Below are 22685 nucleotides of genomic sequence, written 5' to 3' on the forward strand. Positions count from 1 at the left end.
TCCTGCATCGCCTCTTTGATGTCCTCTTTAGAGGACAAATGTCTAATGTCCTCTTTGGTGAGATAACAAAAGGAGTGAGCACCCTGCTCAGAGCCTGGGGCCTGTAAAGGTGTAACAAAAGTAGCTGCGTCACCTAGAGGTTTGCTAGAAGATGTGGGTGCATCCGTGGGGATAAGGTAGTTTTCCATATTTGATGACTGAACACCCTTGGGTGGCTTTGCATTTCTTTTACTTGCCATTCCCTTGTGTTGTCCCTGTGTGAGTATGCGTCTTTATAATTTTTGTATGGTTATAAGTCTTTTCCCCTTCAGGTATTAATAAAATATTCCTCTATGTGATTAATATGAGGTCCTTCACTGCTTGTGTGAGGTCTGAGTGTCACAGTCCCTTGAGCCTGTTAGAGGTGCCTGATTAGATTTTCAGTTATGTATTTAGCTGCTGTGCTCACACTAGATATTTAGGGTATGTGCTTACCGCTCCCCCTGACATCTCCCTGCCGTTCGAGTTGTTCCATCCAGGGGAGATAGCCGCGCTGCTTATTCTTCCCGCTGCCACGTGGGAGCGGCCTGTTTTATTATTTCCCCTGCGGCCAGGAGTCTGTGTTGCTGCCGCCTCCCGTGGAGCGGGTAATACCAGGGCTATGTTCCGGGATAGTGCAAAGGGAGGTCAACGGCTCACAGCGGTATGGTACCAGCCTAGGTAAGGCGATCCGGGTGTAATGTACTCTAATCGGCGCTATGGCAAGCGCTCTGTTAAAACTGTAGGCCTCCCGGGCAGCCGACTGCTGCTGTACCAGACGCGGGGATGATTTAGTCAGCCTGGGTGAAGGGTATCTGTAGTTAGTTGTATATGATCCGGTCACCGTTCTTAGTGCATTTGGTAGCTGGGAAAGCACTGATTAGCTGCCGTTTACTTGTGGGGACACCGGAGCTCTGTTAGAAAGCAGCCATCATGGATCGTGGCTAGACTCCGCCCCCCGAAATTTACTTTTTAAGGCTTATTTGTGTATATAAATTAGCAGATTTTGTGTTTTGAAGCCACACCCTAATAAAATGGGTTGAGCTTGTAGGTATAATCAGATCTCATTACTTTATCACATTGTGTAGGTATACCTGCTTCTTTATCTTATATCTGTCCATAAACCAATCACCAATACTTGGAGAGAACAATGGAAAAATTAACATTTTATTACCTTATCTCTTCTATAACCCACTGGAAGTGTAATTTCTTCTACTGGTTGTGTTAACACAGCTTGGCCTTGAGGCCAAAAACTTTCAGGATGGGTGAGGATACCACAGGCTAAAGAAACTATTTCAAATGCCAATATAAGGTTAACAGAAATACTTGTAAACAATTTAATACACTCTAGCAGGTAAAGTGGATTATTGGGAAAAAATTAAAGGGGAGACAATTTTTGAGTAAACTGTCCCTTTAATTCACCTAACCCATACCTCCAAACATTTCCCAAGGGTTTTCCAGGATCCATGAATTTAAAAAGGGCCCACTGTCATTTTGTGGGTAGTGTTGCATCAAGAAGGGCTCAGTCACGGGCAGACCATGGATGGGGTTATGGGCATGTCTGTACGGGACATGGTTCATACATACCTTAAAACTGTGACACAGTAGACAGCTGAAGGTAGGTAGACAGAAAGACCTCTCAACAAATGCCACAGGATGTAGAACGGTTGGGAGGTCAGCCAACATATATTCCTTGAGTCATTTTGAAGTAATCAATGACTCAAGACTAGTCATCAGAAGCCATCCTGAAGTATGCCCAAGGGCCGAAATATTTAAATGAGATGACTCTAGAGTCATTCACTGGCTGTTCATGCTTGTGAAACAATCAGTAAGGTAATCTGCTAATCAGTCTGAAGCCATCACCCAGAATTATTCACTTTAGGTGATGATGTTACAAGCCTGGTGATGTGCAAATGACTTCTAAAGTAGTTTGACGATTAGCAAATGATTCCAGGATGATCTCTAAAGTAATCCTGTTTATCTTGGATAATAAGAATAACAAAAATAATTGTGTAGGTATATTGCTGCTTGATGTTACCTGACAAAAATGTTAGCTTTGCCTCTGTATGTACAAAAGTTAGTGATGTATTTAGTTTTTGTGTTGCCCAGACAGTGGGATATTTGCTGCCCTTACATTCTTACCCAAACAATTTTAGCACATTTTGCCTATGGTTGCCAGTGCCACCTGTCCGAGAATGACCCAGACAGTTAAGGTTTCCATTTGTGTGTCCGGGTTTGAAGCTGAGTCAGGCCTGGACATAAAAATGTTAGGGTTTGGTGGGAAACAGCCACAGCCAAAAAGGTGACATTGTGCATTTGCAACATAATGCACATGCCTACAGTTATTTCTCTCTTGTATGTGTGTGTCTTTATGTGTTCAGGTGTGTTTGAGTGTAAATGTGTCTTTGTGTGTGTCTTTGTCCTGTTGGTGAGCAAACAACATGAGGATCAGCTGTTAAGTGGGCAGTAGTTGCCACTAGAGGGAAGGCAAACCTTACCTGCTTCTAAGTCTAAAGCCTGTGACACACTGCAAGCGGAGCGACGCGCAGCGTGTACATGCAGCTGTGTGCGCTCAGTGTGTCCTGCCTTTTCATCTCTGAGCACTCTGCTGCGTCAGGTCGCGTAGCTGAGCGCTCAGAGATGAAATATCTGAACTTCAGAAGCGATGCGACGCGGAGCGAAGCAGCTGCTTTGCCTCGCGTCGCTCCGCTTGCAGTGTGTCACAGCCTTAAGGGCTAGATTTCTCAAAGGCTAAGCGAACTCTGTATGTGCTTAACCTGTAACTGCGCCCCAGCTTGCCTCCGGAGAAGCGTACATGTGCGCCTAAATTCATCAAAAAAATAGACGTAACTTTATGCAGGTGAGCTGGGGTGTAATAATGATAAATTTCGCCTGTCGGAAAAAGCATTTACTCCCTATTTATCACAGTACATCCCTATAAATATTTACGCCGCCATGTTTTGATTATTAAAAAAGCATTTTTTAGGTAATGATTTAGCTTATATTTATATTATATAATGTTTCTGTGCTGTTTTTGCCATATGTTGATAATTTAAGATCACAAAAATAAATATATCAATATATCGATATATATATAAAACTGTTGGTACCCATATGCGCCTGTGGAAGCGCAAATTTCTGGCAATAACAGTCTCTTCTTGGCGCTGAGCCTTTGAAAAATTAGTTAAAAGAAGAAAGTACTGCATCACAAGATGTAAAAGCATGTATTATAATGGTGTTCGCCTCAGTCTGTATGGCGAAATATACAACACGCAATTGAAGCCGAAATTTCAGTTCCCTATCGGCGCCAAACAATGATAAATAAGAAACTGGGAGTATTTGTAGGTTGGGCTGTTAAATTACGCCTATTACTAATGTATATTGTTGCACTCTGGAGCGCGCCTGTGTGCCTAGGCGAATGCAAGCGGAGTGCGAAGAAGTTTCTTTCAGATTTGCACAATTATAGGCGCAGAGTGCTTTGATGAATATGACGATCAGTTTGTATGCGCTATTTTGGACGGAATTATAGGAGAATGGCTTTGATAAATCTAGCCCTAAGGCTTGTGACAGCCCTGAAGAGGTTTGTGTTTTTGTCCATTTTTACCTCTTTGCAAGCACGCCTGAATATGTTTTTTATGTATTTTATCATTGTGGTGTATTTAAGTATGCTTAGCAGACAGATGCATTAAAGCCTATTTTTCTGTACTCTAGTGCGGTCTTGGTCACTCTTTAGTAGTTAAGGATTTGTTAACTGCTCTTTTCATTTTTAATTTTTGATACATAATTATTAGTGACTATCAGCACATTGTCCCATAATTACTAGCAGCCTGAGTAATAGTATGAGCTAACTCTTTTGTATACTTTTCTTTCTTTGTCAGTGTCTTTCTGTGTGTGAAAGAGTGAGTGTATTTGAGTAGGAATGTATGTTAGTGTCTGCGCGCGTTAGAGTCTTTCAGGCCCATTTATCAAGCTCCGTACGGAGCTTGAAGGGCCGTGTTTCTGGCGAGTCTTTAGACTCGCCAGAAACACAACTTATGAAGCAGCGGTCTAAAGACCGCTGCTCCATAACCCTGTCCGCCTGCTCTGAGCAGGCGGACAGGAATCGCCGGAAATCAACCCGATCGAGTACGATCGGGTTGATTGACACCTCCCTGCTGGCGGCCGATTGGCCGTGAGTCTGCAGGGGGCGGCGTTGCACCAGCAGCTCTTGTGAGCTGCTGGTGCAATGTTAAATGCGGAGAGCGTATTGCTCTCTGCATTTAGCGAGGTCTTGCGGACCTGATCCGCAGTGTCGGATCAGGTCTGCAAGCTCTTTGATAAATTGGGGCCTTTGTGTGTGAGAGTATGTGTGTGTGAGTGTGTTAGAGTGTGAGAATGTTTGTGTTTGTTAGAGTGTGTCTGTGCAATACAGAGTGTGCGAGTGTGAATATCACAGTGTGAGTTAGTGTTTATGTGCTATTTATGCAAAAACAAATTTGCTGTGCACGGCACAATCAAGTGTTCAAGTTTGGCCTAAACTAAAGGTGGCAACCCTAATTTTGCCCCATATAATTATTACAAAAAGATAAGAGCAACTCGTTGAGAGGTTTTGGACGAAACATTTGGAGAACATAAAAGTGTGCACATCCCTAGGTACAGGACTAGTAAGCCTAGATTAAATATACTCCCCTTGATTATAGGCTGAAGAGTGTGTTAATGAGTCATTGCTGATCTCCATGATAGTGAATACTTGTAGATGAGGATCCAAATTGTATGTCACATTGATTCATAACAGCAAGACATCTCTTTTACAGGTAACAGAAGTATTTGCTCAGACTACATGGGTATTCTACTGCTATTATAACTTATTTTATTCTCTATCATTTTACACCCACCCCATTTAAACCCCACTAATATCACAGATCACAGTGTTTCAATTACTTACCTGAAGCTGCTGTTATCATGGGAAGCTCAGAGCATTTATTTAGCCTCCCCAATGTAACAGCAGGAACCAAGCAACTCAGTGCAAATAAAAGGAGTGTAAAGTCACACATTAAAATAACCACAATAGCAAAGGGGCTGATGCATAGGCTACTAAACAGTAACCTGCACAATAGGAGGCGCGACACTTTTTAACCCACTTGACGTAGAACACGTTTTCATTATTCGTTATTCATTAATCAAAATGTGGCAGGGATTTGTATGATATCTAACTTCACATGGGTGGTATTATGGGACTTTCCTTATCTCGTTATTAACAAGGATGCGCCTTATGAGTTGTGAATGACGAGTTAACCGCTAGTAACGTAGCATGGGCTGACAAAAAATATACTAGACACTGCCTGTAGTTTTAATAGCCCAACTTAAAATTACTTTTCCCAATTGGCACACGTGTCAGTTGTAAGTTGTAACCCCACAAGCCCCAACAAAAAGTGATGTAGCTAAGTTGTTAAAAACTTCAGCAACTATTTTTATTCAAATGGAAAGTGTCGTAGTGAGAATAAAGACGGCAAAATATGGAACGCTTCACGAATTTGCGTGTCATCCTTGCGCAGGGGCCATGCTAATCTTCTCTGTATCGTTCCAATTTTAGTATATGTGCTGCCGAAGCGAGCACGACTAAAGAGAGGATCTCATTTGTATTTATAGACCAAAAATCTTATCTGATTTAAAATATGGCGATGAATTGTTTTTATATTATATTTAAATGAATTATGTTGAAATATCATATAACTAATCATTTTTATAATTCGAGTTCTCTGTTTCCTCTTATTTTCCTCGCACTATAAACTATTTGTACTTTCTAAGTGCAATGCATACTGGGTTAGCCCATATGCAAATTAAGACAGAAGAGTCATTCCCTATCCCAGATTGCACCGCGGCTTACTCTCACGGTCACCACTATGGCGAAGGCCACCGGAAGCGGAAGAAATACCGGAAGTTTCTGCTAAGCAGAAATCGTTTTACACCGGAGGGTTCGCGGGGTCCCCTCCCCACAGGTAGAGGGGCGGCACCGGGGACCCCTGTTGACTTCCACACTGGTACATTTGAGACATCTGTTAGCTTCTCATTTGGAAGTGACGAGTCCCTTTATTCCACACATAAATATTTTGAATCCTCCTTATTTGTGCACGTGTATAAACCTTAGCCTGTCTGATGCAGTCGTAACTGTAGAGAAGACCTCTTCAGATGCACAATCACTGTTTTCTCTGCTGCAGATATATTGTTGTAACTTGGTAGCCCTCATCTGAACCCACATACATTTTTTTGTAGTAAAATATTGTAGAATGGACGCTAAAATATTTTAGAAAGCTAAATGCAGATTTTGCCTAAATGCACTGCTGTATGTTAAATGCACAGGGACCGTCTTAGTGCTGCATTTGCTTGTTAATCAAGCTCTCTCTGCTGCATGTAAATACACTGAGATCCTCTCATTGCTACATTTTAAAATACTAATAGTCACCCTAGCTGTTGTTTCTTTTGAAATAACTATAAATGGATAACAATTTTTCCTTTATTTACAGGTTATCTCATCACATATAATCCTTCAGAATGTCTGAGAACCAGGGGAACATCCCCCTAAATAATGCAAATGGGAATCGGGTTCGAACACCCAACCTGAACCAGAACCCTCTGATCAATGTACGGGACCGACTTTTTCATGCACTTTTCTTCAAGATGGCAGTCACCTATGCGCGCCTCTTTCCTCCATCCTTCCGTAGAATATTTGAGTTTTTTGTACTCCTTAAGGTAAAGAAGTGGATTATCTTGAAATTGGATAAAGCACAATGTTTGTTACCGCTGCTTTGTTGTGTCTGTGCTATGTAGCCCAAAGTGACATAAGCAATATATGTTCACGTTCAAGATAATGGAGTGTTGGAGGAACGTTTGACAATTTTTCCTCTTGCAGTGTTATTATTAGGGATGTGCATTTCGATTCTTAGTGAGAATCCGAATGCGGAAGTAAGCAGCAGCACACAAACTTCATACACATATATATATATATATATATATATATATATATATATATATATATATATATATATATATATATTCGTAGCAGGATTGATTCCTGTAAAAGATCCCCACACTAAGATCTGTGAGATCCAGATCTTAGAGTGGGGATCTTTTACAAGAATCAATCTGTCTCTGAAATTATCCATAGAGCACAAGCCGTTGCTTACTTCCGCATTCGATCCTCACAAAGAATCCGAATGCACATCCCTAGTTATCATCTCAAATTCCTAATGGGGATCTTTTACAAGAATCGATCTGTCTCTGTAATTATCAATAGAGCACAAACCGCTGCTTACTTCCGCATTCGGATCCTCACGAAGAATTTGAATGCACATCCCTAGTTATCATCTCAAATTCCTAATGGGGATCTTTTACAAGAATAAATCTGGCTCTGAAATTATCCATAGAGCACAATCCGCTGCTTACTTCCGCATTCGGATCCTAATGAAGAATCCGAATGCACATCCCTAGTTATCATCTCAAATTCTTAATGGTCTCACGCAGTCCAGGATTTAAAGGGTCATTATAGTACAAACATTAAAGGGACACTGAACCCAAAAAATTTTTGTTTCGTGATTCAGTTAGAGCATGCAATTTTTAGCAACTTTCTAATTTAGGTGCAATGATTGAGAAGCATTAAAAAGCTAATGTGGTTACTATTCTTAGGTATATCAAATACTAAGTTTTAATATAGTATGTTGTATATGGAATAGTTTCTATTGGTTGATATGGCTTTGATATATATCTCCTATGTAATTGACTAACTCTTGTTTTATGTCATAGATTGCTAAAGGTTTCTAATTTACTCCTATTATCAATTTTTCTTTGTTCTCTTGCTATCTTTATTTGAAAAAGAAGGTGTCTAAGCTTTTTTGGGGTTCTGAACTCTGGACAGCACTTTTTTATTGGTGGATGAATTTATCCACCAGTCACCAAGGACAACCCAGGTTGTTCACAGAAAATGGGCCGGCATCTAAACTTACATTCTTGCATTTCAAATAAAGATACCAAGAGAATGAAGAAAATTTGATAATAGGAGCAAATTAGAAAGTTGCTTCAAATTTCATAATCTATCTGAATTACAAAATAAAAAAATTTGGTTCAGTGTCCCTTTAATTTGTGCATCTAATTTTAACACTACGGTCACTCCAATTCTACGTGTTTAATCTCTGCAATGTGGTTAAACACATAGTTTAAAGTTCTGTTCTGGGGCCGCAGCAGCAATTGTGCAGCAGGGTCATGTGACTGACTGTCTATTTAGGACCAGCAGTTCTCTGCAGCTCCCAACCTTTGCTTTTACAAGACAGCAAAGCCAAATTAGACTTATGATTACAGAATATGTAATTTCAAACAACATTCCAATTTACTTCTTTATCTTATTTGCTTAGTTCTTTTTGTATTCTTTGTTGAAAGGCATATCTAATTTGGTTCAGGAGCAGCAATTCACTACTAGGAGCTAGCTGCTGCTTGGCGGCTGGACATATATACCTCTTGTCATTGGCTCTCCCTATGTGTTCTGCTAGCTCCCACTAGTGCATTCCTGATCCTTCAACAAAGGATACCAAGTGAGTGAAGCAAATTTAATAAGCAAATTTAATAGTTTTTTAAAATTGTATTCTTTATCTGATTTAGGAAAGAAAAATATTGTTTCATATTCCTTTAAACTCTTTACGGGAGGGTTTAACACACAGATTTTAAGGGCAAATATTGCTAACATTTCATAATATATAATGGAATAATTTAATAAAGGTATGAATAAAAAAAAAAAATCTATAATTATTCCAAAATCCAGACATCTTCATTAATATTATTCTAAAAACAAAATTTTTTACTCTTATTTTTCCCCACCAGTAAGTGACAATTTTCTTTGCTTGCATCTTTGGTTTGGTTTTTGTGTTCTAAATTGCAAATAAAAGTCTCTATTTAAAACGGCAACTGTTACCTTTCTGATTACAGTACTGTACTTTCTTTCCCATGTTACTATGTATACAGAAGTATTAAACATTATATAAAACTACATTTAGATTGCATTTATAAGCTGTATTATAATGTGTAAATATTGCCTAAATGACATAAGATATCGTTGCTTACATATTTGTCATATCCCCTCTCCAAGCTGTGCCATTTTACAGATGCAAATATTCCGAAATCGAAAGTATTCGGAAATCCAAACCTTTTTGCGTCCAAATCAGTTTGGATAAATAGTTTTTCTACCTGTATTGTATTGCCCCTTTAATTTTATATATTACCGAGCACAAAGCATTTATTAGCATAGATATTCAACTGACAAAGAGCAGTATTTTGTCAGTTGTCAGGGGATAATGCCATGCTTACTGGATACAGCAGAATGAAGACAAAATACTGGAGTGCGAGTCTGTATCTTCATTTGCATTCGGTATATTATGTCACTTCCTTAGGTATTTTACTGATATTGCATTTTGTAAATCTGTGTCTTTACAGCATTTTTTAAACTCTACACTTATCCTGTTAAAACACAATACTTTTGTGTTACTCAAAAAACTGCAATCTGCTTTATAATGGACAAGTATTGATAATGGTATGTTCCTTTTCGTAGGCTCTCTTGGTGCTTTTTATTTTGGCCTATATTCACATTGCCTTTTCACGCTCTCCCATCAACTGCTTGGAGCATGTGCGGGATAAGTGGCCCAGAGATGGGATCTTGCGTGTGGAGATTCAGCTGAATTCTAGCCGTGCACCCATTTTCCTGCAGTTCTATGACAGTGACACTTTCATGGGGTTGGAAAAAGAGCCATCAAATGAAGAAGAGGAGGAGGAGCTGAGTATGGACATGTACCAGAACAGTTCCATTAAGGTATTATTAAATAAGGTGTTTCTGTTTTAATCATGGTTGTGTATGGTAATTTTAAAATCTGAATGTGTTGTTCCTTTTAAAGGGATCTACAAGTACCTTGGTATCCTTTGTTAAAAAGCATACCTAGTTAGGGTCAGGAGTGGCAATGCACTACTGCAAACTGCTGGTGATTGGTCTTTGCACATATGCCTCTTGTCATTGGCTCACCAAATGTGTCCATCTAGCTCCCAGTAGTGTGTTTCTGCTTTAGAGCTGACTGTTTGTAACCTCTTTCAGTGGTTCAACACACAGAGATTATTATTATTATTATTGCGTTACTGCTTGCATTTTCTTTTTACACTTTATGTCCCTTTAACAGCCTAACCTAAAAACATGGTTTTTAGGGTCATTATAGTGAAAAAATGACATGCTCCTATTCATTAGATGATATAAATTTATCACTATTGACCCTGCAACTCTACATGCTTAACTCGCACAAAGAGGTTAAAGGGACAGTCAACGTTCAAATTAATGTTATATAATTCTGTCCCTTTAAACACATAGTTAATGTACTGCTCAGGAGCTGCAGAGAACTGCTTTACATGAGCAGATATTGACACTGAGCCAATTAGCAGTGCTAGTTGCTTAGCTGGGATTGAAAAAAAATAAAATAAAATATATATATATATATATATATATATATATATATATATATATATATATATATATATATATATATATATATATATATTTATTTATTAGGGCTGCAGGATTAATCGCAATTTTAAATCGCGGGAGTATGCGATTTAAAAAACAAAACAAAAACGTGTTCTGTTTGTGATCTCAGTAGCAGCCGATCAATCTATGTCTAAAAGCAGAGCCCATGCAGGAGACTGAAGAGGAGGGAAAGTCACTTACTTATACTCCCCCCCCCGCCACCCTAAGGACGTCTGCAGTCTGAAACTTAGGGTATGTACTATGGCTGCACGGTTAATCGTATGATGCGATTAATCGCAATTTTAAATTGCGGCAGTATGCGTTTTTTTTAAATTTTTATTATTCCAAAAAAAATCCTCAATGCCGTACAGTCAGCCACATCGAAGGATTTTTTTTTTTTTTATCAAAAAAATCGCATACTCCCATGATTTAAAATCGCAATTAATCGTGCAGCCCTAATATATCTATCTATATATCTATCTATCTGAACTGGCACTCTCTGGTCTTTCCATGAAAAATCTTTTACTGTGAAAGTAGTGGCGTTTCGGGGACAGAGTATCCCCTTCCTATATAAGCAAGAAATAAGCACTCTCTGGTTTTGAAAAACAAATAGTATATTTTACTAGCGTGACTTTCGAGGTGTTCAGAAGGGGTGAATACCTCAAAACATCACTGTAGTGAAATATTTGTTTTTCAAAACCAGAGAGTGATTATTTCTTGCTAATCCTATTATTCCTATTTTTGCACCCTGGTGCCCACCTGACCAGTTTGGTGAGAGTGCAAAAAACTAACACCTGTTGCTCACGCTCTAACCTGACAGGAGTTAATATTTCACATTGTAATGTTCTTCACATACAGGTCAATGTTAGTTTTATTGTAAATACATATTTCTATGTATATCTGTGTATACCTATAGTTCTATTTCTAAAGCGTGCAACCCAAAGTACATACGCATATGTTACATTCCAATGTTCTTCACATAGAAAAAACCTGATATATATGTAGGTATATAATAAACAAAGGGATTTGCACTCTTACCTATATTCAGCATGCCAGGGTGACAGAAATGGAAGATAATATAACGAAGAGTCCGAACTGGCTGGACTTACATCAAGTGTATACTTTATTAAAGCGTGATGTTTCGGGGATCAAAGCACTCCCCTTCCTCAGACAGCAAACAAACCCAAACTTTTTTAAAGGGTAAAATACCCCACCCCCAGGAAGTGATGTCATCAGTGTGACTGATGACAGTCAAACAAGTGAAAATATATTCTTATACAACTATCCAATATAGTTGTGCATGATCAGCATTATATAAACTACTCAGTGAATCATCTGTTGTAATAACTTACTATCTGTGATATGATTAAACATAAAAATCAAACACAATAAACATGTTATTCTGGGCATCTTGTCCTCCAGATCTAATGCTCTCTCTTACTTTAGACCGATATCGGTAGATGGTGTGGTGTTAGGATGGTTAACAGTGGTATTCCTGCGTAAATCGTTATTGGTAATGCAACTTATGGTCAGTCATCTATGCTGATACTAGCGTAGTGAAAGATCACAGGTATGTTTGAAAGGGTATAAAATCCTACCTCGATGCGTGGATACTGTTTACATTCTATATCCACACCTCCTCACTATGTCGCGTCATAGCGCTACACCAATCTGGGGGGATCTTGATCTACGATACTCCCATTTGGCAGAGGTGTCAGCTTGTAAGCAGACGCGATACTGTTAGACTACTCTTATTGGCTAATGTTTATGTGATGTCTGTATGAGATTTGGTTATATTAGTCTACACTTGTGCCCCAGTTATTGGATGAGATTGAAGATGAGTTAAAATTATAACTAAAATTAAAATTAACGAATATGCGTGCCCCTTCCAGCCATTCAGTTATACATATCAAATGCTTTTAGACCAATCGCCACATAACATGGCTGGCCCTGTAGTTATTATTAAGAAGTGAAGAAATCTATTGTATTTCACATATTGTGACATATGTAAATAATCAACGGGTGTAGGTTATTTACCATGTCTATATAATTACTGTCCTTAGTGATGTGGCAGGCTGTCAGGTCTATATTTGTTGTGTTTTAAAAATTATATGGCTATAACTTGGACAAACAGTCCCTGTATGAATGCCTCACATCATACATGTTATTAAAGTACAAAGTAGTAGAGCATTCTATATGGGTATAATAAGAGAGATATGGGATATATAAAAAAGAAAAGGATAGATGTTTAACTTTGGCATTATACCAAATAAGAGCCAAATGGTAAAAATGCAAAATAAGTGTAAATTCAATGTGCAACATCTTAAAATAAACATAGCAATATGGTTAAACATGTGAAACAATTAAAGAAATCGGTCTAGAACAGGACTTACTTTAGCAACAAGTAGATACACAGTACCACATATCTAAATAATGTATCCAACGGTAGTATTTCTAATCACCTATCATTTTACCCCATAGTTGAGTCTAGTAAATGTATATTTGAATGTAAAACTGGGATAATAGCATATCAAGAAGGAAATGGGTCATGTACTCTCATAGTGAAATAAAATATTGAGTATATGCTATATGGATCGTATTTCCTCAACATAGATGCTGCTTAACCATTTAGTCTGTCAGATCATGGACTCTCAACAACCTTTTCGGACTGCTTATCTTCTCACAGGAAACAATTCCACTCCATGAGGGCATTTAGTCCATTTTACATCAAGGAAGCAAGTTTCTTCTGTCGCCTCCTCTTCTCAGGGGTGAAATATGGTCGATCAACCTGAACTTCAGATCGGTTACTGAATGTTTCAAATGAAGGAAATGGCGAGCAACTAGAAGTTCAGTTTTGCCAGTCCGTAAGGCCTTCTTGATCGATCAGTGGTGATTCGCTAGTCTTGTTCTGATGTCATCCTCCATCTTGCCCACATTATATAGCCCAAATGGGCAGCTGAGTAGGTATACTACGAACTTGATGGTACATGTAAGGTGGTGTTTTATTTGACATTTTTGATTAGTGTAAGGATGATGAAATGTGCTGCCAGTAATCATTGAATTACCGGTGGTACAATAAACGCACCTAAATGATCCCATTTTTTTTATCTTAAGCCAAGATGTTTCTTTATAGCTTTGTATTGGGTCTGTATTAACTAGTTGATCTCTCAGGTTGTGAGACCTTCGAAATGCTATTTGTGGTGATTGTTGAAACAATGCTGGCAAAGATGGGTCTGAAGCTATGATTTCCCAATGTTTTTGTATATGTGTTGATATTGCAGCTGTTCCAGTCGCATATGTTGTGAGGAAAGTGAGTCTTGGATCTATTTGGTCACTTTATGCATCTTTCAGCAGACCATCTTGTTTCACATTACAAAGGCTGGACTGTATCTCTAATGGTTTTGTGATCATACCCTCTTTGTAGGAATCAAATTTCCAACTCATCAGGTTGTTGTTCTTTGCAAATAGGGTAAGAGTTGTTCCTGATAACTGGAAGCATCTGTCCTTTTAGGGACAGCTTTAATCATGTTTCTTGGGTGGTAGCTTCTTGCTGATGGAATTTCTGTCTGTTTCCTTTCTAAATAGGGTGGTCTTTAGTGTTCCCTCTTCCTTGTACATTCTTAAATCTAAGAAATCTACTTGTTGGTCACTAATTGTAGCCTTCAATTTGACCTGATGGTCCAAATTGTTTAAGTCCATCAATCCACTGAGTGTCTTGGGTTCCACTCCAAATGATGAATAAATCTATGTATTGTTTATATAAACAAATGTTGGGGTTTTCAAAGACATGCATTACATCAATTTCATACTGTTCCATGAAGATGTTCGCATAAACAGGTACCATGTTGGAGCCCATCGCGGTTCCAGTAATTTGTAAATAGAAATTAACTTCAAAACGGAAGTAATTCTTCATATGGCAAAGCTCTAAAAGTTCCAAAATGTAATCAACAGGTGGACCAATATATGGCAATCTATTCAGTGCATGGTGGACCGCTGTAATTCCCACCTGATGTGGAATAATTGTGTACAAACTCGTCACATCAAGGTAGTGAGTATTTCTTCTCCTACATCACCATATGTCCTGAGAGCTTTGATCATTTGTGTTGAATCTCTCAAATATGACTTCATATTGGTCACTGGGCTGTAGGATGACATCCAGATACGTAGTAATAGGTTGGAGCCTAGAGCCCCTTGCTAACACAATGGGCCTCCCTGGTGGGTTTTTCAGGTCTTATATGTACTTTGGGGAGTGTGTAGAGAATGGGACAGTCAGATACTCAAAGGTATATTTGGTAAAGTTGCCTTCTGCATATCCTCTTTCAAATACCATATCTATCTGTCTTTTAAAGACATGTGTTGGATTGTTTTGAAGTACCCTGTAGGTGGCTTGATTCTTAAGTTGTTTGTAGATCTCTCCCCTGTACAGCTCATAATCCATAACGACTAATTCTCCACCTTTGTACACTGAACAAATTACAATACTGGGCTCATCCTTAAAGGAATACTAACTTTTTCAATTTTCATTTAAAACGGACCCCACATTTCCAAACACAAATCTAAACAATATAAAAGTGACCTACTTTTATCCATAAATGAAGCTGCATAACGCCATAAAATATATTTTTAATATTTGCTGGTGATGTCACATAATCCAGCCCTCCGATATGGGCAGTACATGTCCCAAACTATTAGCCAATCAGATACTTAGTTTTTGCATATAATTATAATGTTTTGTCGTAATATTGCGCATGCGCGCTTAAATTCTTTTGCTTGCGCATGCGTAATTGGTCCGGATGAATCGGAACTTACACCCAAAGTACTAGCGGGTCTACCGCATCCACAACCAAAATGAATACTGTGACGTATTCAGTGACGTCCCGCTAACTTGCGCATGCGCAGATCAGAAAAAAGTCGCCATCTTCCAACCACGGTTGTCAGTCCGGATTTGACAACGCTGTCAGATACAGAGTGAGTGGGTTTGGAAATGGTTAAAAATTTGGTGATAATTTTCTTTTAAACTGTACTTTTTAGAAGCATGAAGGGCATTATAAATGTGTTTATTATAGTACTTTCTTTTGATCCATGCTTAGTTTTTTTGTGACTACAGTGTCCCTTTAAGTGTCTGTATTGCTGTTCTCTCATCATGAGTTAGGTTGTATCGTCTTGATCCCATGTCTCTTGTGTTTCCATATTAAACATGCAAGTAAACGTACGGATGCTGGGATGGGTATTGATGGGTTCAATTGTACTCCCTTTTTTTTTTTTTCTAGTCTCGCATCTGTTGTCTCAAATTCTTGGTCCTGAAAATGTTCCCTAAGTTTGAGAATTTTAGTTCAAAGTCCAAAGAGTGACTAGTCAGAACAAAAGACAGGCCTTTATTCAACACTGAGTTCAGATGGTCTAAACTCATGTTTACTGATATTAATGACTATATCGGAGCCATTGGTTATTTCCTGAAGAAGGGCGGCCTTTGGTTGGAACCCGCCCCTCCGTGGGTTTTGCCTTGGTTTCTTTTTATAGCACCGGCCCTTGTAGTGACCCCCTGAAAAACCTGTTGGGTAGATTCTCCAGTAGCCTGTGTGGCTGTTGTAGACATCTGATTGTCACTGTCAGACCTCGAACTACGGTCAACTGTGGAGAGGTTTCTCCTAGTGTGGTATCTCCTGCGCCATGGTCTCTGGGGGTCTGGCTTTATAAACTACTATCACCCATCCGTAAACACTTTTATCCTGGTAGTCCTCAGTGACTCTTAAAAAATTAACGTTTTTTGAAATTAAGAAATTCATTCTTAAAGCAAATGCATTTACAGGTATACCTCACTTTACAGCGCTTCACTTTACAGCGATTCGCTAATACAGCGCTTTGTGGAGCTGAAGTTCATCCTCCAGTGATTTTGAAACAGTGCTGTAATCATTGTGAGATTGCGAGAAAAGTGACTGGCACCATTTTGTTATGTGCAATTCACCCTTTTTACAGCATTACAGTGCAATCTGTGTCTCAGTGCTATAGTCTGACAAATTTTACTACAGTAATTGTCACTATTTTACAGGTACAGTATTTATTGAATACTGTGCTGAGCTAGTGTTAAACTAAACTTAATGCTATTGCACCACTAATATATGTTAGTTTAAACAGGTTTTTAAACACACTGGAACGTGAAAAGAAAGCTAAAACTGCCTTGTTTCACTTTAAGGCGGTTTTCACTTTACAGCGAGGCTCCAGTCCCTAACCCGCTATATGAGTGGGGTATACCTGTACTTTCAACCTGTAATACTCGTGAAAATAACCCTGATGTTAGCGCACCATTTGTAATCTAGCCCATTATTGCTAAAACAAGCCACTCGTGGAAAGGTGGGTACTTAGGAAAAAAGCAAAACACTTTTTTTTGTATTTTAACTTTTCATTAATATATCATTAAAGGGACATGAATCCAATCACTTAAAAAAACAAAAAAAAAAAAATTATATAATTTAATACTTAGTTTAATTTCCTGCAAGAAAAAATGTTTTTTTTTAATAAAATCAAACCCCCTTTACCCTCACTTACCTTACATGTTGTACTCCTAGCTTAGTAATAAGAAAAGAAGAGGAGCGCCGACTCAAATGTAGTGTATAACAGTTTATTTGAACAAACACATAGGATTAAAAACAGTCACAAGATAGATGTATGTACTGTTCGCATCAAGGCCGACTGCCAAATGTATCCCCCTGATGTCCACTCTGGATCACTCTGGTATTAGGTTGTAAGATATCGGGATGTCCAAGCCTTGCGCGAGCTGCAGCTGCACAGGAAGTATATGAGAGGGGAACAAAACACTTTTTTGGCAGTTATCAGCCTAGTGTATTATAATATATTTATTGAACTTTTACCTGTGGACTCTGGTCTTGTAAGTACTGGTTTTTGATTGGACTAATTAATCAGATACCTGTGCATATACATGTGAATATTTCTTCTATGTTTTTTTATTGCATACACATGTATTACTTATTGTGATTATTGCTACATATTTTGGGGTGTATTTATAGCGCTTTACTGTATATCTCTATATACATCTGTTTTCCTAGCTTAGTAGGCTATAAGTAAATTGGAAAGTTGTATAAAAATGCAACACAATATTTTACTGGGTCACGACTTGTATGTGTGTTGTAGGAGAGTGTGTGTGTGTGGTGTGTATTTGTAAAATGAGAGTGCATGTGGTGTATGTTGTATGAGAGTGTGTGTTTGTTTGTGTAATATGAGAGTGTGTGTATTTGTAAAATGAGAGTGTGTGTGGTGTGTGTATTTGTAAAATGAGAGTGCGTGTGGTGTGTGTATTTGTAAAATGAGAGTGCGTGTGGTATGTGTATTTGTAAAATGAGAGTGCGTGTGGTGTGTGTATTTGTAAAATGAGAGTGCGTGTGGTGTGTGTATTTGTAAAATGAGAGTGCGTGTGGTTGTGTGTATTTGTAAAATGAGAGTGCGTGTGGTTGTGTGTATTTGTAAAATGAGAGTGCGTGTGGTTGTGTGTATTTGTAAAATGAGAGTGCGTGTGGCGTGTGTGTATTTGTAAAATGAGAGGGCGTGTGTGTATTTGTAAAATGAGAGTGCGTGTGGCGTGTGTGTATTTGTAAAATGAGAGTGCGTGTGGCGTGTGTGTATTTGTAAAATGAGAGTGCGTGTGGCGTGTGTGTATTTGTAAAATGAGAGTGCGTGTGGCGTGTGTGTATTTGTAAAATGAGAGTGCGTGTGGCGTGTGTGTATTTGTAAAATGAGAGTGCGTGTGGCGTGTGTGTATTTGTAAAATGAGAGTGCGTGTGACGTGTGTGTATTGGTAAAATGAGAGTGCATGTGGTGTGTGTGCGTGTGTGTGTATTTGTAAAATGAGAGTGCATGTGGTGTGTACATGTGTTGTATCAGAGTGTGTGTGTAATAGGAGTGTGTGTGTGTGTAATAGGAGTGTGTGTAATAGGAGTGTGTGTGTGTAATAGGAGTGTGTGTGTGTGTAATAGGAGTGTGTGTGTGTGTAATAGGAGTGTGTGTGTGTGTAATAGGAGTGTGTGTGTGTGTAATAGGAGTGTGTGTGTGTGTAATAGGTGTGTGTGTGTGTAATAGGAGTGTGTGTGTGTGTAATAGGAGTGTGTGTGTGTGTAATAGGAGTGTGTGTGTAATAGGAGTGTGTGTGTGTGTAATAGGAGTGTGTGTGTGTGTAATAGGAGTGTGTGTGTGTGTAATAGGAGTGTGTGTGTGTGTAATAGGAGTGTGTGTGTGTGTAATAGGAGTGTGTGTGTGTAATAGGAGTGTGTGTGTGTGTGTAATAGGAGTGTGTGTGTGTGTGTGTAATAGGAGTGTGTGTGTGTGTGTGTAATTAGGAGAGTGTGTGTGTGTGTAATAGGAGAGTGTGTGTGTGTGTAATAGGAGAGTGTGTGTGTGTGTAATAGGTGTGTGTGTGTGTAATAGGTGTGTGTGTGTGTAATAGGTGTGTGTGTGTGTGTGTAATAGGTGTGTGTGTGTGTGTAATAGGTGTGTGTGTGTGTGTAATAGGTGTGTGTGTGTGTGTGTAATAGGTGTGTGTGTGTGTGTGTAATAGGTGTGTGTGTGTGTGTGTAATAGGTGTGTGTGTGTGTGTGTAATAGGTGTGTGTGTGTGTGTGTGTGTAATAGGTGTGTGTGTGTGTAATAGGTGTGTGTGTGTGTGTAATAGGTGTGTGTGTGTGTGTAATAGGTGTGTGTGTGTGTAATAGGAGTGTGTGTGTGTGTAATAGGAGTGTGTGTGTGTGTAATAGGAGTGTGTGTGTGTGTAATAGGAGTGTGTGTGTGTGTGTAATAGGAGTGTGTGTGTGTGTAATAGGAGTGTGTGTGTGTGTAATAGGAGTGTGTGTGTGTAATAGGAGTGTGTGTGTGTGTGTAATAGGAGTGTGTGTGTGTGTGTAATAGGAGTGTGTGTGTGTGTGTAATAGGAGAGTGTGTGTGTGTGTAATAGGAGTGTGTGTGTGTGTAATAGGAGTGTGTGTGTGTGTGTAATAGGAGTGTGTGTGTGTGTGTAATAGGAGTGTGTGTGTGTGTGTAATAGGAGTGTGTGTGTGTGTGTAATAGGAGTGTGTGTGTGTGTGTAATAGGAGTGTGTGTAATAGGAGTGTGTGTGTGTAATAGGAGTGTGTGTGTGTAATAGGAGTGTGTGTGTGTAATAGGAGTGTGTGTGTGTAATAGGAGTGTGTGTGTGTAATAGGAGTGTGTGTGTGTAATAGGAGTGTGTGTGTGTAATAGGAGTGTGTGTGTGTAATAGGAGTGTGTGTGTAATAGGAGTGTGTGTGTAATAGGAGTGTGTGTGTAATATGAGAGTGCATGCAGAGTGTGTTATTACCTTTTTACAACACTTTCAAGTTTGAGTACAGCCACATATAAAGTACTCACACATTTTACTCACTTTGCCAAAAATTGCAGCTATCTTGTTTTATATTACTTCAAAAATGTTCAGGCCAAAATAGGGTCACAAAGGTATGTGGTATCATGGCACTGGTTCTTGGGGGGGGGGGGGGGGGGAAATTAAAATAACCCTGCTCTATTTGAATCATGAAAGTTTAATTTTAACTTTGCAGTCCCTTTTAAAGGACCACTCAATGCAGTAGAATAATTAACAAGTACATAATAATAAAAAAACAACAACAATGCAATAGCACTTAATCTGAATTTCAAATAAGCAGTAGATTTTTTTTTTTCTGACAAATGTATTTTTTCTCCCATTTTCGGCCCCTTCTATCATGTGACAAACATCAGCCAATCACAGACTAGTATATGTATACCCTGAGTTTATGCACATGCTCAGTAGGATCTTGTTCCCCAGAGTGTGTGAATATAAAAAGACTGAGCAACATTTGATAATGGAAGTCAATTGGAAACGGCCTTAAAACTGCATGCTCTATCTGAATCATAAAAGTTTATTTTGACTTGTTTCCCTTTAAGGTTTTATATGTGTGTGTGTGTATATATATATATATATATATATATATATATATATATATATATATATATATATATATATATATATATATATATATATATATATATATATATATATATATATATATATATACACATATATACATATATACACACAGAGAAAACCCAGCACTCACTTACAAGCTCTCAGCTAAGATCTAAAAGCAAAAATGGAAAGGTTAGTCACCGCATCTGGCCAAATGGGACAAGCTCAGGTACCACGTCAAGGTCCTTTCCAATACCTGAGACCCTAAAACAGCCACACAATGCAAGCTTTCAAATCAAAACAAACTGAAAACAAGGGAAGGGTGCACAGGAATATGTAACCACCCTAGACATATACAAAACACGGAAGGGAACTGCACTCTCATACCGGACCGGGTACACATCCCATGACCCTGCAACATGCTCAGCCCTGGGTGCCACTGGCACTCACAGGAAGCTGTGCTGTCCCCAGAGCCACAAGCAGTTAACCCCAGACAGGTCTGGGTGCAAGAACCATAGGGAAAATTACAAAACAAATTAATACAACACACAGAGAAAACCCAGCACTCACTTACAAGCTCTCAGCTAAGATCTAAAAGGTTTAAGGTTTTATATATATATATATATATTTGTTTTCAAGGGTGATCACTTTTATCTTTTTTTTTTTTTTCCATGCTTATTCCAAAAAAAAAAATTGCAGGGAAAATAAAGGGCAAATATTATTTATTCTGTTTTCAAGCTTTACTTGAAAAAAAACCAATCAACTAACAAGTTATTTTTGCAAACCAGGACTACATTGGTTTGAAATTGCAGTGTTCTTATTTTATGGGGGCATTGGGGGGTTCTTTCACAGGTTTTTTTATTTTAAGCATTTGAAGAAGAAAAAATTCAGTATATATTTTTTTCCCTGTGTGTGCCTAGAGACAAAAAAAAGCTTAAATCCGTAATTGGACCAAAAAATTCTGCATATACAAGTACTTTTTCCACAGTGGTGTCTGGCTGCTGCTACATTGGGGCTTGCCAGCAAGCAGATGGCAAATAATTCACAGCAAGAATACAAGTGTGTTTGTTGTCTCACTTGCTTTCTAAATAGCATTTCCATTCCAATATGGCTGGCCAAAATATGAAATATTGAAAGCACGTGTATTTCACGCATAGTCTGATGAGTCATGTGTATCTGCTGGACCACTTGATTCTCAATAGCGGCTTTAAGTTTTTCAAGTGGATTTGTTGCATGTCTCTTGATTGTAAGGATTGTCTATTTCAGGTAGCGTCTCCAAAGGTGCTTTTGTTAAGTGTTTCAGAGTGTTGCCTCTACTTGAAATGTGCTGATATATGAAATCTAGGAGCCAGACACTGGTTAGTGATGATCTGCATCTTCACTCTGGCTTGTGCTCTCTGCCATCTTGGAATGTAAGTATTCTTGTACCTTGTGACAAAAATGTTGCACCTTCAAATAAGTGATATTGTTGTCTTCTTGACAAGCTGTATCATGGTCTTCAGTGCACAACAGAGAGGGGGAGCTGTACATTTTTGCAGTAGCTGCATTTTTCTATATTATTCATAAGGGCTTTTTTATATTTATGTAACTTTTAAACTATGTTAAAAACTGCACAACTGTAACTCTTATGCTGCTGTTCAAGTAATCCAAAGTGCAAGGTACAGCTGTCAAAAAAAACAAACCCACAATGTCACTGATCGGTGAAAGTGCTGTGCTCCTGTCACACGATGCAACTATACGTGCGTGCCAAGATGTTAGTGCCTAGTACAAAGATGCAGAATTTTATCAGCTGATTCTGTAATGGGTTAAAAAAATAAAGGCACAGGAGGAAAAAGCAATAGCATTTTGAGTAGTAACCGTGCTATTGTAGTTGTACTCTGCAGTTCAGATGGAGCTTTTCACAGAGCCTGGGTGACCCTCCTATATGTCTAGACTTATCTAGACCTGGAACTTGGTCTCTGCCTGGCGTGTGTTTAATCAGTGATAATGACTGCTGCAGATACAGTGTGAGTACAGCCTGTGTGAATGCTTTAGCATGTAGTGTTATCTTGCTAACTATCAGATGAACTGCTACATGGGAAGTGATACCAAACTGTCACCTGTTTCCCCTTTAAAGGGACAGTCTACACTAAAACTGTTACTGTTTAAAAAGATAGATAATGCCTTTACTACCCATTCCCCA

General features: G+C 38.6%; 2 protein-coding genes and 1 non-coding gene across 4 annotated transcripts in view; 1 reads left to right on the forward strand and 2 right to left on the reverse strand.

The window, feature by feature from the left end:
• LOC128647985 (uncharacterized) overlaps window positions 1–5009 on the reverse strand; it is a 103181-nt gene extending 98172 nt beyond the window's left edge. Inside the window, exon 1 of the mRNA XM_053700665.1 lies at window positions 4943–5009. The gene's annotated coding sequence lies outside the window, so the exon portion shown is untranslated. The remainder of the gene's footprint in view (window positions 1–4942) is intronic.
• Window positions 5010–5507: 498 nt separating this feature from the next.
• LOC128650647 (U6 spliceosomal RNA) lies at window positions 5508–5614 on the reverse strand. The gene has a single exon (XR_008400918.1). It is a non-coding gene; the product is annotated as a U6 spliceosomal RNA (small nuclear RNA).
• A 269-nt stretch (window positions 5615–5883) lies between these two features.
• TMEM259 (transmembrane protein 259) overlaps window positions 5884–22685 on the forward strand; it is a 99513-nt gene continuing 82711 nt past the window's right edge. The window contains exons 1-3 of one of the 2 annotated variants that reach the window (XM_053702817.1): window positions 5884–5996; window positions 6522–6747; window positions 9590–9847. In XM_053702817.1, coding sequence (XP_053558792.1) covers window positions 6550–6747; window positions 9590–9847 — 456 coding nt within the window. In that variant the 5' untranslated portion in view covers window positions 5884–5996; window positions 6522–6549. Of the gene's footprint in view, window positions 6039–6521; window positions 6748–9589; window positions 9848–22685 lie in introns of both variants that reach the window. The other variant, XM_053702816.1, reaches the window with a different exon arrangement.

The sequence above is a fragment of the Bombina bombina genome, chromosome 2, assembly GCF_027579735.1.
Source record: "Bombina bombina isolate aBomBom1 chromosome 2, aBomBom1.pri, whole genome shotgun sequence".
In the NCBI taxonomy this organism is placed as follows: Eukaryota; Metazoa; Chordata; class Amphibia; order Anura; family Bombinatoridae; genus Bombina; species Bombina bombina.